At 53.8% G+C, this 18378-nt stretch overlaps 1 protein-coding gene across 1 annotated transcript; it reads right to left on the bottom strand.

The window, feature by feature from the left end:
• Positions 1–725: 725 nt before the first annotated feature.
• Positions 726–14647, bottom strand: Mxd4 (MAX dimerization protein 4). The gene is made up of 6 exons (XM_036200714.1): positions 14412–14647; positions 14231–14330; positions 11091–11120; positions 5623–5737; positions 4363–4525; positions 726–3933 (listed from the first exon to the last, which is right to left on the bottom strand). The coding sequence occupies exons 1-6, from the start codon at positions 14629–14631 to the stop codon at positions 3776–3778; spliced, it is 786 nt and encodes a 261-aa protein (XP_036056607.1). The 5' UTR covers positions 14632–14647; the 3' UTR covers positions 726–3775.
• Positions 14648–18378: the final 3731 nt, after the last annotated feature.

Here is an 18378-nt window from a genome sequence, read left to right on the forward strand (position 1 = left end):
GAAGGTTCACTGTGGTGACACCTAATGTTCTCTGGAAGTCCTGATCCATCCCTCTATGGTATTCAAGGTGGCAAATCCTCTCTCTTGGAGGACAGCCAGGTCCCCAACGACAAGGGCCAGGGTTCCTGCCAATGGGCTGAAGCCTCCCTGTAGGCAGTGGAGTATCAGGGACACTGTCCTCTCCCCTCCTGTGTGTGTTCTAACAACCTCACAGCTGCTTCTGTCAGGGAAGTTCAGAAGCCTAAATCCCCGTGCTAGCACCAAAGCACAGCTGGCCACACCTGCACCTCAGCACAGTAGGTATTGAGGGCAGAAGCTATGCCTGAGTCATTCTGAGGATGCTGGGATGGGACCAGGGAGAGTCCTTGAAGGTATAATCTGGAGACCTAGAAACTTCCCTGTAGAGGGCACCTGGCCAGCATAGCACCCTTAAGGATTGAGCTGTCTTTGGGCCCACAGTGCCCTCGTTCCACCAAAGGGTAACACTACAAGACCAGCAACAAGAACACCTGGTACGGAGTAGGATGTGTTGTCCTTCTACCATGTCTTCATAGAGAGGCTAGTAGACCTGTGGACCTACCAGCTCCCCAGGAAATGGAGGTTGCAGACATGTGAAGACTGATTCCCAAGGGCCAGGATGACCCATGCTCCAGCTGAGTCGGGCCCTCTAGCTGAAACTGGAGGAAAAGGAGCAAAGGAAGGAGAAAGAACTGGAAACCAGAAGATGAGGTATAAAAATCTGTATTTATATTACAATGACAGAATGACACAGCACAGCCCCATCTGTTAGACAGGTGGGATGGGGTCCCATTCCACTCTGCAGCTTGGGTCTCATAACTCACCCACTGCACTGGCACCAGGCCCCTTGTGTAGCCCCAGACTCTGGCACGGAACCTGCCCTAGTGCCCTAGTTTAGAGGCCTGAGCTAACTTGCTTGCTGGCCTGGGGTCAAGACCCTCTGTGCAGACACAAGGAGTGGTAGGCTGACTGATCGACAGAGGCAAGGAAGGCTTGGGGCACACAGGAGGGTAGGGTTGTCCAGCCACAGTTTGGTGCACAACTCTGTCTGCCTAGGAAGGCGAGCTCAAGCACCTGCAGGATGGGGCTGCAGAGGCAGGCCTAGGACCTCTACAGAGACAAACCTCTGGGTCTTCTCCTGCTAGACCAGCTGGGCCTGCAGCAGGATGGAGGGTCTGGTACATCTGGTACAAGCCTGAGCCTGGAGTTCCAGACTGTTATGGAGCACCACATGGCTCACATGGATAGATGCAGGTGGAGGACATAAGCAGCAGCTATTTTGGTCCAGATTTCTTTCTACAGACACACAATAGCCTTGGCTGAATCCTATGACCACTAGTAATGGCCATACTGTACAAATGGTAGAGAGCAGGCAAAGGAATAGTGGATATGTAACTCTTAGCACCAGCCCCATGCCTATGGACCACCCCTCACAGGTCTGCTAGTGGGAGGGGCGGCTGGCGAGCACCCCTGGGTGACTGAGGAGGCCAGCTCCCAGGCTACATGGGAACCATAGCCTGAAAAGGCAAAGGGCTGAGCTGCCACAAAATTCAGCCAAGGGAGCCACTCTGGTCACTGGGAGTGGACTCTGCTGGCAGGGATGGAAGCAGAATCTAAGGTGCTGGAGATGGAGCGGGGTGCTGATGATACAAGAATTCAGGGCACATCAGGAGTTCAGGGCACACTAGGAGCCCTGGAGTTCTGAGGCCCTGAAGAAACATAGCTCCGTCCTGTGCTAAGGGTGGGTATGCTCAAAACAAATGCCCAGAAGGCATGCTTAGGCAGACATTGAAGCCCTCAGCTGGGCTGAGAATATAGACAGAACCAGCTTACTAAGATGTTAGCTATCATATTCCATAGACTCCTACCCAGGCCTGATGTCCTCCTGTCATCCTGAGTACCCAAAGGTCAGGTTCTATGCCAGAGCTGTTTCCAGGAACTCCATTCTGCCTATCAGTAGGCCGCCCACCCTAAGATGCTCACTGGCATGACTAAAGATAAACAAGAATGTTGCCCCACAGTTTGGAAATTGTTTACAAATGCACCAGAGGAGGTGGCAGGTGCTGCTGTGGGCCAGCCCATGGCCACTACCAAAATATTGCAGTGTGGTGCCCCTAGAGAGGTCTTCTAGTACTGAAGGGTCAAAAGAAGCCTCCTAGCCAGGCCTGCACCACCTCCAGAAGAGCTGTGTTTATCAGCTGCCTATGGCTGAAACTCCAGGCCCTTGCCCAAGGCCCAGAGAAAAGGTCCCAGGCCAGGAGACCTACTGTCCGCAAACTTTCAGGCACAGCCACGCTGCCAGTTACCAGGGAGGCACCACTGGAGGCCAGGTCATAGCCCTGCAGGATACAAAATCAGCCATGGGAGCCACACAGGCATGCATATGTCCCTCCCAGGAGGCTGCAGCTGCTGGGAGGTGCCACCTGTGGAAAAGCAGTGAGGGGGGCACCTGCCAGCAGGCCTGGGGCATCCCATAAGCCACAGGGACATGCTGGTGGCAGTGGAGGGGGTGAGACGGGGGACACAAGGCACACTATGACGATGTGACAGAGGATGGGTCCCTGAGACGCTGGGTCGCTCCCACCCCTCAGCAAACAAGGACACAACAATGGCTAGGAAAATAGAGTACAAAAATTTCATACAGGAAATAGAGGCGGCACACACTCATGTCCCTTGGCGAGTCTTCAGAGCTTTTGTCTCTTTTTAAAAATGTTTCTGTTTTGTGTTTTGGGTAAAGCCTCTGCCAGCTGAGGCTGTCCTGGGCAGGACTTGCGAGGCCCCTTCTGGGAGCTCCCTGTCGAACTTTTTTTTTCCCTCTTTTTTTTTTCTTAAGAAAGGGAGATGAGAAAGCTTGGAGGACCCAGTGGTTTCAGCTTGCCACCCAGCTTACTCCAGTCCCCTGCCAGGAATAAAAGCCCTATCTATTTCCTGTGCAGACTAGACAGAGCCATCTGGGCTGGCCCAGGTGAGCAGGGGCCTGAGTGAGAGTCAGGTATAGGCCAGGGGCCATCGTTTCCAAGTGACCTCAGGCCAGCTATCGCAGGACAGACATTCTCTGATGTATGTCCATGTGTCTGTGTGTATGTGATTGTGGGTGTGAGCCTAGGCATGTGTGTCTACATCTGATGGTCCGAATAGAGCAGAAGCCACCCAAGTTGGTATGAGGTGGCCCAGCCGGACCCCAGGAGCATCCTCTTGGCTCCTGACACCATGGTAAAGGATTCCCACCCACCTGCTCCCGATGCTCACCCAAGTCCTGCCTTTCACAGATCTCTCTGTGCACACCTCAGGTAGTCGGACAGATGAATGGGTGGACAGCTGCACCCGCCTGCCTGCCTGCCTTCTTTCTCTGTCTACTCCCCTCTCCTGGGATCCAATGCTGGGGTTCAAGCTCCCCATGGTGGTCATTAAGGCCCTACACGGATCCTGCCGAGATTTGCAGCATGACATTTAATACTTCTGGAATGATTAGGAATCTGAGAACAGATCATGGGTGACTACGCTGGGCTCCAGATGTAAGAGCCTGACCCTGCTTCCCTGCATGGGATCTTGCCCTGCGGAGAAGGGGCAGGCTGCTTGAGTCCTGACCAAAGGGTGGGCAGGCAGAGGCAGGCAGAGGCAGGCAGCAGGTGTAGATTGGAGAATGGCACAGCAGTAGGCTCCTGACGAGGCTGGCTTCAGTTAAGGGAGGACTGGAAGGCTGAGACGCTTGGCTAGGTGGGCAGGCAGGTGGGCCAAGAAGCAAAGGACATGGAGCCTACGAAAGGCCAGGGCAGCCAGGCCGTCTGCAAGGGTGCCCATAGCTGCTGTCGCTGCAGCCACTGCTCTGTAGGCTGTAGTGGTCATCGGCATCACTGCTGCTGCTAACACTGTCCAGCTCCCCAGGGCCAAACTCCATGCCCTCTATATCCACCTCTGGGAGAACAGAGAGAGGATGGGTCAGGGTGGCCCCTCCCAAGGAAGCCAGACTGGGGCTCCCTTCCAAGTTAGAGCTCATGTTTCCCTTTTATGGAAGTGGAGGCTGGGGTTGGGGGAGATAAGGGAGGACCTCTGGGCCCTGAGGTGGAAGATGCTAGGGTGGCTCTAGACCAGGGGTGCATCATCTGCTCTCACACAGCCAGGTGATGGCCTCTGTGCCCCTTGTCTTCTTCCCACCCCTCCTTTGTGTGTGTAAGGCTGGGAAATTACCGTAGTGCAGCTAGCAGTTAGTTCAGGTGGTGCGGGTACCTTGTCACCACTAACATCATTCTCTCCCTAGGTACTTCCTTGTCCCCCTGGAGCTTTGGGGATTCCTATACCCAGAGGCCAGGGTTGGGCTGCCCCAGCTCCTACCTGGGCACTCACCTTGCTCCGAGTCGTCCGTGGACACGGCAGAACCTGTGCTGTCAGTGCGCACACGCTCTACACTCTGCACTGATAGTTGCTCTAGGCGTCGCTTGAGGAAGCGGTGTTCCCGCTGCAGCTGCTCCTTGATGCTCAGTGCCCTGCGGTCCTGCTCCTCCAGTTTCTAGGGATAGAGGGTGGTCTGTGAGCCCACAGTCAAAGGGAATAACCTCCCTTGGGAATAAGCACAGAAGCTTTATAGGCAGGATCCTTACCCATAACATGACCAGCCGGACAGAGCCACAGGATGCCCAGCCAAATGTGTCCCTCCTCACCCCAGTTTAGTCTTTCACTCTTAGCCTGTTAACTAGCTGTAGAATGCCCAGTGATGCTGGCCAGCCCCAGGAAGCTGAGGCACATGTGGGCCTCGAGCCCTGGGACAGTATCATCCACACTTTGGCAGGCACCTCCCTCCAGCCCTACTCATGAGAGCTCTACCTGCCCCTGAATTGGGCTTTCACTCAGTCTGCCTGCAGCATCGGAGAATGGAGCCACAGTGGGAAATGGTAAGGAAGACATCTGCAAGCAGGCCTGGTGTGTCCTGTAAGGCACAGACCTTCCTACCTTCTCAAACCTTCCTGTGGGGGGCCCTTCCTGAGACACTGCTGTTCTATTAAAACCCCGGGGCCTTGGATGTAACTTTCAAAGCTACCACCTGATCTGTGACTCCACAGCTGTGAGGAAGAGCAGCCCTTTCGAAGGGAAAAACTATCCTGGTTGACCTAAATGTCCTAAGAACACTAAAATAAGCAACTCTCAGTCTGAAGGCTTTGGGGGACTGCCTCAGGTAAGATCTCCCTTAGCCTAGCCCCACACCAACTCCCAAAACCAGTCTCCACCACTCCTCCCACTTCCCTTTAAATATTGCCTACTCCCAGTCCGACTGTCTATGAAGGCATATAATGATCCCTTGCCCCTCTCTTAACTCCACCTCTTCTTCCAGCCGCTGCCCTTTCACAGCCCAGTGTTAGAGAACTATCTGTACTAGCCTGGGGCCTGGCCTATCCACCCAACTATACTGTCTGCCTGCCAGTCACCACTCAACAACGCAACACAAGGCCACCTATCAGCTCCTTTGGGGTCTCCCCATAAACTCCAGACCTGTACCTGCTAAGTGGCTCCACAACCACTTCCAGGTCCTCTGAATCAGTGGCTGCCCAAGAGTAGGGATGGCTTGGGGACATCAGGGTGTCTGGAGAACAGTGGACACAGTGTGCTTACCTTGATGTGCATCTTGGCACGCTTCAGGAGGCTCAGAGTGGTGTGTCGTGTGCTGTCAGGGCCCAAGGGTACCAGCTGCTTGAGCTGTTCCAGGTAGAGCCTGAGTTTAGCTCGTCTGAAAGAGCCAGAGACAGACTATCAAGCGAGGCAGCAAATCCCACAGAACTATGGCAGATGTGGCTGGTGGAAGGTGGGAAGTGGCCAGCCAAGCCCCTCCATAGGCCCCAGTATCACTGTAGGCCTGCCTCTTGACCTGGAAGTTGCCCCAGACTCTGCCTCAGGGCTGGAGTATTCCTTCTCCAGGAATTTCCTCCTGGCCTGGGTAACACATCCCCTCAGGAGCAGCCTGTCACAGGTACCTCTGTGGCTATGGTGTCCACAGGACTTAAGGGCCTAAGGGCCTAGGGAACGAATATCTGTGTTACTCGTTCTGCCCTGTACAATGTGCTCCAGTGACTCTTGTCCCCACAGAAACATGAGGACCAGTTCTGTCAGCTGAGTTTGTGGTCTCACTGGAAACTGCATCATTCCAGACTTTTGTTCTTGTATCCATTTGTGTGGATCCATTTTTTCACAAAATGAACCATATTCACAGTACTTGTTCATATGCTGTAACACTCTTCTGCCTGGTGTGTAACTACAACCAAGTTCACCTGCAGAGGCTATCTCTGACATTACCATGATAACAGGGACTGCTGCTACATCTGCACATTCTACCTGACTGGTATCTGCAGGAAACCAGTGTTCTAAGTGATGCCCAATTATGGAGCTAGTCAGGCCCTATAGGAAGCCAAGGTGGTTTCCAAGTCAGTATGGCTTGCTTTGGACACATTCTTAAAAGTGTAACTGGCAGGTCAAGGACAGAATTTTCTTTTTTTTTCTTTTTTTTTAGGATTGTGGAAACCTGCTGCCCAACTGGTCTGTCATGGCCAGTGCCCACACATACTCTCTCTCTCTCTCTTTTTTTTTCTTTTCAATTTGCTTCTGTTTTCAAGAGAGAACGAAGGTGTGAGTTGGATGGTGGGGAGGTAGGGAAGATCTAGAAGTGGGAGGTGAAACCATGATTAGAATATATTGTATGAAAAAAATCTATTTTCAATTAAAAAAAAAGAGTGGCACCATGCTGAAAGTCTACTTTTCATATCTGTTCCCTAGTCACAGAGCCCAAACATCCCTACAGACTCCCTCAGTCCTAAGGAGACGTTGGAAGGACAGAATGCAGAAACAGCCATCTCTTGGACAGAGGAGGGGCCCTTGGGATGTTAACAGTCGTACCCAGTGTTCGGGCAGGGAGGGGGAGGTGCCAGCCCTGGCCATCATGCCTTTCAAACTGAGAAAGTGCTGAGAAAGCACTTTCTCACCTAGCATCTTGGCCCAGAGGTCTTTTTGGTGAACTAGAGTTAGACTTTTGGAAGAACTTCTTAGACACAGGACTGAGGTTGGGCTTAGCCGGAAGGCAGGGTGTGAGTGAGAGTGTGTAAGCCCCTGACTCTGCCTCAAGGCTAGAGGATCTTCAATCCTACCATACATACAGGCTCCTGGCTCCATATTACTGCATGCATGGTTACCCGCCCAGGGAGTCCAGATCTCAGCTTCATTCCAGCACGGTGAGTATCCCGCCCTAGGAACTGAAGGGACTAGAGAACAGAGCTAGGCTAGGGAGCAGAGACGGAGCGTTCCCGAGATAGATTCCACTGTCCTGAAGCCACCACTGAGATCTGGCAGGTGGAGCGGCTGGGGACCCTTCTCACCAGGTGGACTTGTCACACACAATAGCAATTCACATGCCCCACCATTTAATCATGTTAGCAGCAATGGCTTTTTGGTCATTGATGGAAAGGGCAAATTGACAAGAAACGAAGTATTCCCAGGTTCCCTGTCCCAGAGATGACCACACTGTCATTTGTGGTGTATCTATCTTTCCAGTTCATGAGTGTTAAGTGAAAACATTAGGCTACGGAACCACATAGGTGACAAGTGACCCACTTTCGTTTAAAAAAATAAAAAAGCAGACGCACACGAGAGACTCAACAGAAGACAATGAAGCACAGGAAGCGAGCATCTCCAGGGATGCGGCTGGCAATGTTTATTTCTTTAGCTCAGTGCTCTTCTGCATTTTCCAGGTCTTCTATGCTTTAAAAACCCCACAGTTACTTTACAATCAGAGAAAGACATGTTTGTACAAGAAAGAAACACAGCTGAAAGACAAATAACAGTAGGAATGCATTTGCAATACATATAAAAGACAAAATGGTTAGTATTAGTGATATTTTGAGCTCATACACATCAAAAATAAAGAATACTGCCTTTGTGTAACAATGAGCAAAGGACACAAACAGGCAAGTTGCAGAAAATAAAGGGCAACTCTAACATGAAAACAGACACCATCCCATGAGTAATCAGGAAATGAAACTCAAACAAGAAGAGGCTCATTTTCTCCTTTACACCAACTGGAATGTAAAGAGGTGGCTGGAACTCACTTGGACAGTACATGTCACAGTTCCTGTGGGAGAAGTGCCATTGATTTTGGCCCAGACCACTGCCCAGTATTTCTACTTCTAGAAATTTGGGAGCTATAAAACCATCCCTGGGCATCTGAAAACTCAGCTCAACAATGCTCAGGTCAGAGGGAACCTGGGAAGTATGGCTGTGGGTTTCTACAGGCTCTTAGGTCAGGGAGGCTAGGACACATGGACACAGGTCTGCAGCACTTACATTGTATTGGGTGAAGGATCCATGTAGGGATAATGGGTAACAAGGGCCCTTTATCATTTCAGGGGCCTCCAGGTGACCAGAATAAGGTCTCTGGGTACAGGGAGTACATGAATAATACTTTAGAAAAAAAGCATTGCTTCGAGAGATGAAGAAAAAATCACCTGACCATACACAGCACTGTAAAAGTAATATTTCTACCCAAACCCAGAGAGAGTATACTCAGAGCTAAGCCTATGGCTCCTGGGGGGGATGTGGGGAAGGTCCCCCACCCCTATTCTGAGCGACACAGTCTTGGAGTCTAGGATGCTCTGAAATCTCACTTAATCCTCCCTAAAGCCGCTACAGCACACCAAACTCAATGCTAACACTCATGGCTGTCCCTAGGCATCCCAAACTTGTCAAACCCCTGCGCTTCTGAAGGAATCAGAACTGCCCCTAGAATCCCTGCATTAGTATCAGCAACTGCCCCAACTCTCCTCACTGCCCAGCCCCTGGACAATGCCACACCTAAGCTTCTCACTGAAAACCCTACTCCTCAAAGGAAGGCCCAAAAGCTGGCAGCAGAGGCTTGGCTCTTATGCCAGGGTCCCCCAGCACATGTGTATCAGAGTCCTGGCTGGATGGCAGAGATAAGTTCCAGGCCAGGATACTGGGAAAAAAAGGGCAATGAGGAATTCCACTACAATCAGTGGCATGGGATAAGGGGGACCCCTACTCTTTTCTGTTTATCATCATCTTCTAGCAGTTGCTAACAAAACATGTTCCCGTGTGGTTCCACATGGCTACATCAGGCACTTGTGGGCAGCTATGAAGGAGCATGCCAAGGCTCAACAACCATCTCTGTGCCTGGATTAGGGTTAGGGGCCTAGCTGAGGGTTTAGACCTGATCTCTGAATGTATTGGGCCACTCAAGGAGTGCTAAGGGCCAGGAAGAACATCTAGAGCTCTCACTGATACCAGCTAAGATCAAAGACTAGAGCTGAGCCTAGGAGGGTTGCCAGGTCCTGAGGTCAGCAGCAAGTGCTAGACTTGGTAACTCTAACTGAGCTACTGACCTACAGGGGTAGTAGGCCTGTGACTGGCTGGGTGCTATTCAAAGCTCCAAAAGGATAAGTCCCACAGACCTACCTGAGTCTCTCTGAGGGACACTTCCACTGAAGGCAGTGTCCAGGGTATGCCTCTTATGGCCTGCTGGGCAGCTAGCCAGGTATTTCCTTCCTTCCGCAGGACAACACACAAGCCCTTCCTTCAGCCAGCAGCCAGGAACACCTGGCATCAATCTCAGGCCAGCTATAGCCAGCCATGACTGATGTCCCTACCAGAGCCCAAGCCCTAAGCCTGTGGGCTGCTCAGGGCTATCTATGGTCTGATTAGCTAGGTAGAAAGACTCTGCCCTGAGCTGGGTGGCAGAGGGCCCCAGGATACCCAACCACTCTTACTCCATCTTAAATTAAGGGCTTCCATGAGACCCAGTCTTGAGGAAGATGGCAGAGACCAAGGGCAAGGTCACTGGATGTCTGCAGAGGTCAGAGGCCAACCCTTATCCTTCCTAGAGGTTGCCATCCCCTTACTACCCATGCTTTCCTCAATGGCATTCCCCATCCACCCTCACTACCAGCTGTCCTCCCAAACATTGCTCCCAGGAAGCCCTTACTGTAGGTCAGGCCACTGTGCCTGGGTCTGGACAAGGTTGGCTGGTCTCTTCTGACCTAGGAGCAACCCCAAGCCTGCCTCACACTGGCTTCCATCCCTGTGGCCTGGCCCCTTGGGAACCCCCCAACCACACACAGCCAGTGCAGGAAGTGCATCTCCTCAGGGAACATGGTGTTCTGTCCCTGCCCAGCCACCCGCCCCAACCAGAGTCCTGAATCCCGGGAGAGCGGAAGTTGGCGCTGCACTGGGCGCAGACATGGGGGAGGGGGGGAAGGAAAGAACTGGCTGGGCTCCAGATCTTCCCAGTGCACCCAGGAGGGCTCATCTAGGATGCAGAGTTACACACCCCACCCCCCAGACACCAAGAAGGCAAGACAGAACTGGTCCATTCTATAGATAGGAGCAGAGGTCAGGATAGAACTATTGCCTAGAGTCTCTCAGGGGCTTTCCCTGGTCCTTGCCTGGCCTAAAATACCTCTGCTTCCACTTAGGCTGATACCGGCAGCCACAAGTATCTCCTTCATCTCCCGCCTCCCAGGGCTCAGGCACACCTTGTCATCACTGGCAGAGGGAAGACACAAATGACAAGATGAAGCAGCCTCATGGGCCACCAGCCATACCAGGAGCTGACTAGAGCCTGGGTCTGCTGCCCTCTTGATGCAAAGCATCACAGCTCTTCAGAAAGCAAACCCCAAAGGCACAGAAGTAAGGGGGAGAGGGCTGAATCCTCTACAAAGGCCATTGTACTGAGAGCTGAAACAAAGTTTCCAAAGGGGCTTAGGCACAGCCAATCACACCCATGTCTCCCAGGGAGCAAACTCAGCAGGCTAGCAGTGCAAGGATCTGTGCTCTGAGTCCTTGGTACCCACAGGTTCTGACCCCAGGCTAAACACCAAGAACAGGTCCTGGGCCCAGCCCTTGCCTACCAATCTAAAATGCCTGAGAACAAACCCTTGACCCCTGTAGAGCTGAACTTTCCAGAGCCTAAAGCATAGCCTGGCAACCCAGACAGGTCAGGTCTGCAAAAGCAACCCCTCAGCGTAGTGTTGGGGTGGGCAGTCACATCCAGTAGCTCACATGGGAACGGGGGTGCCACTTACCTGTGCTTTTCTAGTTCGTTGTGTGAAGACCTGTTTAGAGAGACAGAAAGACAGGGCTCACTCCGAGGCCCAACAACCAGAGCATAAATAACAGTGGTTCTTTGTAGAGAGCCAGGAGGCCTCACACAGTGGCTAGGAGGGTCTAGGTCCAGGATATCTCTGGATGCTGACAGCTAGGGCAGGTGTACAGCGGCCTACCAAAGGCTAGGGTAACCCCACACTGAACTGTGAGGATTGGGGCTGGCCACCTTCCTTCTCTGCTCCCTTTTCCCTCAGGCCAACCGTGTGCAACATATGCCATGCAGAGGGCCAGTGGCAGTCTGGGCATGTAACACGAAGGCCAGGCCCTCAGGAGACAAGATGACCCTGTCGTCCCACAGCCACTCTGTCATACAGATAGGAACACCCAGGACAAAGCTATTACAGCCAAGTCAGGTCACAGATGCTTCTCTGGGCCTGTAGTTATACAGCAGGACACAGAAGTCATTCCCACTTCCCTCAGGAGCTGCATTATGCCAGAACTTGTCACCCTGAGTCCAAGTTTACCTTCCCTGGGAACAGTGACCCCATGGGCTGCTTGAGGCCTACTGGCCAAGCCCACTCAGATCAGAGCAAATTTCCGAACCCCACAGGTGCCACTCTGGCTTTCAAGTGACTCTATAATCTAAGGGAGTGCCACAAAGCAACAAGGGATTCCAGGTCCCCGGGCCGCTGCACAAATGAGCGGAAAGCTCAGGACACACCCAGACCAAGTCCCTCCCTGGGCTTCTGCTGGCCACTGCCCACCTGTTCCTTCTGCCGCTGCTCCAGAACTTGGATCTGGTATCTTTTACCAAAAAGCATGCGTACTCTGGCTGCCCCATCACCTACTGAAGCCATCAGGATACTAGGTCACCCATCTTCCCTCAGGCCCTGCTGATTTCTGGGCTCCCCTGTGTAGTTTCCAGGGTCTTCAAAGACCTTCTAGTCACCTGGGCTGGGCCAGAGCCTCAGAAACCCTACATGAGCCAACCAGAGCCAAGAAGGTAGCACAGAAGCCCCTCACTGGCCTTGGGCCTTCAGCCCAAACTGCAACTCGACTGGATCTGTAGGTTTGCTAGTTTGTGTAGGAGGCTGGGGTCAACAGGGGCCTTCAGTGTTGAGAAGCCCCTGACCTCCTGCACCAAAGAATGACCCCTGTTCCCAACCCTGGACTGGAGGGCCACTCTTCAGCAGTATAAGGGATGGCCTTTCTTGGAACTCTTCCTGCATCCAGGGATCCTGTAGGGGAGCTTATCACACAGGTTCTAGAAGCACCTGTGCCTGAGCAGAGGCCATGGTTGTGTCAGGTGCTGTCTGGGCACCACCTTGACCTGACCCCTCTGCTCACCTTCTCGAAGAATGTGACTCTGAAAGGCTAGCTCCAGGCCCCTCCCACGGAGCCACTGCCATTAGAGACCTCTCCAGAGCCCACATCAGTCACAGGGTTGCTGTCTCCTTCCCTCAGTGCTTCTCCCTACCCACCTTGCACCCTGGCCTGCCATGCACGAGCTTGTCCTTCAATTTTCCAGGACACAGAAGCCTCACAGTTTCAGAACTGCCCTTCCACATCTGGGGTCCCAGCTTCTCACCTGAGCTGCCTGAGGGCAGCCTCCTGAGCTGGAGAGGGCAGGGCTATGCCTGCCACCCCTAAAGCCTTAGGTCTTGAGGGGTCCATTCTGTCCAAGGAAGCTTTGGGGGAGGTGTACCCAAGTCAGAGAGGCCCTCTGCATCCCCTGCCCCTTGTACCCAGGTCTCCATCCCAGCAGAAGGTAAGAAGGTAGGACCTCATCCAGGAAGAGGAACCAGAGGTGGTTAAGTGGCCCTAGGCAAGTAACTGAATCAGTCTATGCCCTGATTTCCTCAGTTGTAAAATGGAGTTCAAAACGCTTCTCAGTAAATTTTTTATTTATGTGCATTGGTGTTTTGTTTGCATGTGTGTCTGTATGAAGGTGTCAGTTACGTTGGAACTGGAGTTACAGTTGTAAGCTGCCATGTGGGTGCTAGAAATTGAACCCAGAACCTCTGCTGAGCCATCTCTCCAACCCTCAAAATAAGGCTTCTTTTCCAAGGCTAGGTCAGATTGCTTACTTGTGTATATGGCAGAAGCATTTGAGTACCTCAGCTACCATCCCTATCACCTGTGGTTACTCCATGCCACAGGAACCTGAACTCCCAACCTGGGGTTTAGGGCAGACAGAAGCAGGGGCCAGGCCATCTCGCTGTGGAAGCAGTGAGGCCTCCAACACACTTACGTCCTGCAAATTGCCCAAAGCAGGGGCTGGGACTCAGGCAGTTGGAAATTCAACCAGGCCTTGGACACCACAGAAATGGGTCCATGTGCCAGCCTCTCTGTTTCCCAAGAACAGGCAGGCCACAGGAATGAGCCGCACCCTCTGCCAGGGGGCCCTGAAGCCCCCAGCCTGCCAGGGAAGCTCTCAGACTGACCACACAGGAGTGGCTGGGACAAGGATGGCCCCTGGATACTGTCAGGTGTGTCATGGTCCCCACTGCAGCCAGGAAGGTGGAACCCTTAGGAGTCCTAGCCATGCCGAAACCCCAACTTCAGGGCTACCTCCAAGCACGGCCAAGGCCAAGGCATAGAGTAGTTGGGCCTTGGGACTCTTGGCAGAAATAGCTCCCTGTAGCTTTTCGCCACAGGGCCAGCCCTGCGCTTGCAGTTGGGAGTTCCCCTGTCAGTTTGCTGCGCAGGACCGATGGGTACCCAAGGAGGGGTCTCTGTCCAGGTTCCTGAGGGTAAGGTGATGGGCCTAGTAGCAAGGCCAGCTTCGAGAAGTGCAAGGGGGGGGGGGGGGGTCCCCAATTCGTCCCTAGGGAGGGAGCAGCGGCCAGCACCAACTGACAACTCCTCTCCAGTCTGGAAAAGTCCAGAACGACTCTGGACGAACGCGGGCGCTGTACGCGTGGCACTGTTTACGGCGGCGGGAGGCGCGGCCGCGGGAAGATGGCGACGCGCGGGCGGGGCCGGCACCTCTTCCAGGCCGGCCGCCCGGGTGCGCGCAGGACTGCGCTGGGGACGCGGAGAGGACGGGGACACTCGGGCGGGGCCGGCCCGAGCTGGCTGGGCACAGCGCGCGGGGGTGGGGGGATGGGGGCGGTACCTGTTGTTTGGGGCCTTGCGCACCAGGCCAGCCGTCTTTGTTTTCTTCCTGGCGAAGTCACCGTCGAAGGGCAGCACAGAGGCGTAGCCGTGCTCGGCCTCTGCGGGACAGACGGTGCGATCAGCGGCCCCCTGCGCCCGCCCGCCGCCCGCCCACCCTGGCACAAAGGGGCGCAGGCTACCTCGGTCCCTACGCTCCAGGTACTCGGCCGCCTCCAACAGCAGCAGCAGGGAATTCAGCTCCATCCTGCCGCCCGCGCACGGGACGGCGGCGGCAGCTGCCCGGCGCGCTCCTGCCGGCTCTGCTCGCCGCACGCCCCGCGCCTGGCGGCACACCAGTCCCACTCGCGGACTCCAGCGCTGGACCGCCACCCTCCGCCTCAGGCCCTCAAATTGACACATAAGGCGAGCGGCGGTCGTCACATCCAATAGGCGTGGGCTCTCTGGCCTGGGGGGCGGATCCTAGGCCAGCCTCGGCCAATGGTGACTGGCCGAACGCCTCGGGCAGGGCTGAGAATGTTGACAGATGCGAAGCTCGGCTGGGATAGGCTGGCCCCAGTAGTAACAATTTAGAAGCCCAAGCTTAGCAACAGCACGTGGTGGCCCGGCCCCAGTGCTCGCTGACTGGCGGCCGTCGTGCATGTTAAGTAGGCATTGCACACCGATTGGGCCAGATCGGCCTATGTAAATTGGGACCGCGGACCAATGGCCGGCGACGGGGCGTGGGGCCAATGAGGGCGCCGGGGCAGGACGCGTTGTCGAGAGGAAGCGTATCGCTGTGGGACCGCTGCCCGGCCTACGCTGGGGCCGGGAGGACGTGGACCGTGTCTCGGGAGACACCCGGCAGGATGCGCTGCGGACACGCGCTCCGGTGCTTTGTCGTGCCATGCACGTCGTGCGCAACGACCTGTTGCTCGGGGTCAGCTGTACCGCAGTCACGGTGGACGACCGGGTTTGGGGGCCTGACTGGGGCCGGCGCTGGGATCTTGCTAAAGGACTGCAAAGGACACCTGTCCCCGCATGAATAGTGGCTTCAGGGAAGGCTAAAACTTGGGACAGAGACGCAGACAGTTGGAACCTAAAAGCTTCTCAGAAAATGTCAGACCCAGAGTAGGCAGAAACACTTAGTATTCCTGGTGGCCATCAGGAGTGAAAGAAAGATCACCAGGTCTAAGGAAGTGGCCCCAAGATCTGCTGCCGCGAGCGAGAGATCCCAGAGTGCAGTCTGTTTGTGGTGCTTGGTCTGAGGGTAGGGCTATTCCAATAATCAGGTGCTGGTGACCTACAAGAGGGCGAGATCACTTCAGCAGGCTCTTGGTGGTGCGGCCGCTCTAAGTCCTAGGCAGATGGACCAGCAGGCTGGAGAGTTCTGTGGCATAAGGTGGCTGGCTGGCTGGACAGCAGCCTCTAAAATAGGAGGCTACTGTCACCAACAGCAAAAATCCCTAATGCTACACTTTATTGTAGGACCAAAGCGGATGCATCATACACACTTCCTTGAGGATCTCGGTATGCCCAGTATGCAGATAAGGAAACTTGCAGTGTCCCCTTGAAATAGGAAAATGGAGACCAGTGCTCCTACACTGGCTACTCAGGACTGTTAACAATCCGGGAATGTGGACACCAGAGCCACTTCGCTCCCAGCCTGGGTGTGAGCCACAGAAGTCTGACCTGTGGGGCAGGATTAAGAACAACAGGTGCGCAGATGGTGCCCTGCAAGACCCAGTGAGGAACCTCATGCTGCCACAAACAGTCCTGTATAGACACTGAAAGAACCCCTTGGTGTTGGCTGAGGCGCCTCTTGGACCAGCCCCACGATCACCCCAAGGCCAGGTAGCTGTAGGGGTGCCTAGAGTTGTGAATGACAAGGATGTCCATCTTTCTGGAGCACTGAGAGCCATGCTGAGCTTTGGGGGTCCTGAGATTAGCACGGGGGGGGGCAGCATTTTTATGGGTGCACCCTTGTTTCGGCAGGCTGGAGAATTGCCTCAAAGTGCTAAGGCAAGACCTCCCTAGCCTGCTGCCTCCTGCTACTGGGACAGGATGTTCCAGTGTGCTGAAGTGGGGCACAAGGGTAACCACGGCCTCCCAGCCTGGGAAAATTTTAATCTCAACCGAGGACACTAGCTCCTACCAGCTGCACACAGGACAAAGCACTTTCCGGTGTCAGAAGGGCTCACCCTCTGCCAGGTCGTGCAAAAGCTAGGAGAAGTGGATAGTGGTGACCTGCTGGCTGTAGAGGAGTCCTAGGGGGCAGGCCTCCTGCTCAAGGAGGCTGCAGAATGAGCTGGAGCCCCAGGGGAGTCTGGAAGCTGCTGCTTGCAACAGGAACCGGCTTGCAAGTGCAAAGGGCAAGCTGGTCCCACGGAGACCAGAGGGGTCTCTACACCCATGGCATTCACTGTGTGAGATGGGGCAGAGGAACCCCTAGTGCCTGCGTGCATCTGTGCCCCAAAGTTCCCAGGATTTGGGAAAAGGAGGTAGCGGCCTGGCTGACCAAGACCCTGTACCTCATCATAGGTCACTTACTGTGATGTGCCAGGCTCACCTCGAGAAGGCTAGTGGGCAGTAAGAAGGCAGACACCTCCACTCTTGGTAGTGCATTGCTGCCAAGTCCTCAGTCCTGTCTTCCCTCACAAACTGGAGGGTAACCCAGCATGACCTAGGAGAAAGGACATGGGGCCTCCCCAAGTTTGGGGTGGATGATCAGGGGTTGCAAGTCTTCAGTCTGCCTGACCTTTCCCCCTAGTGGGCTCCCCAACTTGAGTTTCTCTGACTAGGAATAAGGCTAACACACACTTTGGGGGCTTCTGGAGGGTTGACCAAAGAGTTTTTGATCCAGTATGGGGAAGAGCTGCTTGATCCCCTCCCCCAACACACACACACACAGAGAGAGAGAGAGAGAGAGAGAGAGAGAGAGAGAGAGAGAGAGGAGAGAGAGAAGAGAGAGAGAGAGAGAGAGAGAGAGAGAGAGAGAGAGAGAGAGATATCTAGAAGAATGCTTTTAGGTCTCCCCCCCCCCTTACCCTGCCCTGGCTTCTTTCTGGGATCAGGTCACCAGCTTATGGTACACAGCACCCTTATACCTCCCTGCCCAGGTATGGCAATATTGCCCAGACTTCTTAGGAGCACCGGGGAGTGTCCCACACAGCCAGAGTAGAAAAGTTGCTGAGGTCTACTCCACCTCCACCTCTTATTACCTGACCCTGCCCTCTCTCCCACCTTTGGCCTCTTCGGTCATTGGAATAGACACCTGTTTTGTTTACCCACATGTCAGAATCCTGCAGCCTGCACCTGTCTCTCCTTAGACCCTTAGTAGGAAGCTCCTGGAGGAGAGGTCTGGTTCTGTAGGATGGTGGGCCTAGCAGGCTCTGGAGAGCTATGATGGAGGAGAGCTCAGTCCTCTGGAATCTGATGTTCCCTGCACTGAGAGGCTAGTGGTGTACCCACAGCAGGGAAGGGTGTATGGAAGTTCTGTTTGTGTCCATTCCTGAGAGCCATTCTGGATACTAGTATGGCCGTGAGAATTTGACTGCCTAAGCCTCAGTTTCCCTAACTATAAAGTAAGAATGACAACCTCTGGTTTTTGGAGTGCTTGGTGACACATTGAAGAATGCATGAAAAACCCTAGGCAACAGCAGGCTGAGCACAAAGCCATGCCCAGGAAACAGCAGGAACATGTGCAGTAAGTACTGCACACCCCTGGCCACGCCCATGGGGTAATGGAGCCCATAGGGGCAGGCTTACCCAGTCACAACCGGTCAGAACCTGGGGTGGAGCCTAGGCTGCCAGGCTGGCCAGTCACAAGTACCAGGCCTGGTCTCAGAGCACTTGGAGGCCTTCCAGAAAGTTTGACATGCAAGAAAACACTGTGTTCAAGAATACAAAAGGAAGACAGGAAAATCAAAGTGCATTAAGATGTAATTAATGGTCTATGTAAACTAATATAATGTCAGAATTATTTAAATTATTAAAATTTAAAATATAACAGTTCATTGTATTTGTGAATGATCTGCAGTGCTTTTTCTTCATTTCAAGCTTTCCCCTGCTATACTAATGGGCCATGCATAAGTTAACAATTCATATATTAAGTAAATTTTGTAACCTTAAAGGTCCAAATCTTTCCAGTGCTTTCACAGAGGAGAAATA

Source organism: Onychomys torridus, chromosome 10 (genome assembly GCF_903995425.1).
Source record: "Onychomys torridus chromosome 10, mOncTor1.1, whole genome shotgun sequence".
NCBI classification, from domain to species: domain Eukaryota; kingdom Metazoa; phylum Chordata; class Mammalia; order Rodentia; family Cricetidae; genus Onychomys; species Onychomys torridus.

What these genes read in the sequence shown, in the direction of transcription:
- Mxd4 (XM_036200714.1), bottom strand. Translation starts at nt 14,631, where the DNA reads ATGTGTCAATTTGAGGGCCTGAGGCGGAGGGTGGCGGTCCAGCGCTGG. An exon ending in CGCAAGGCCCCAAACAACAG is followed by an intron (nt 11,121 to 14,230) that starts GTACCGCCCCCA and finishes CTCTCTAAACAG; the next exon opens with GTCTTCACACAACGAACTAG. An exon ending in CACGGACGACTCGGAGCAAG is followed by an intron (nt 3,934 to 4,362) that starts GTGAGTGCCCAG and finishes CTGTTCTCCCAG; the next exon opens with AGGTGGATATAGAGGGCATG.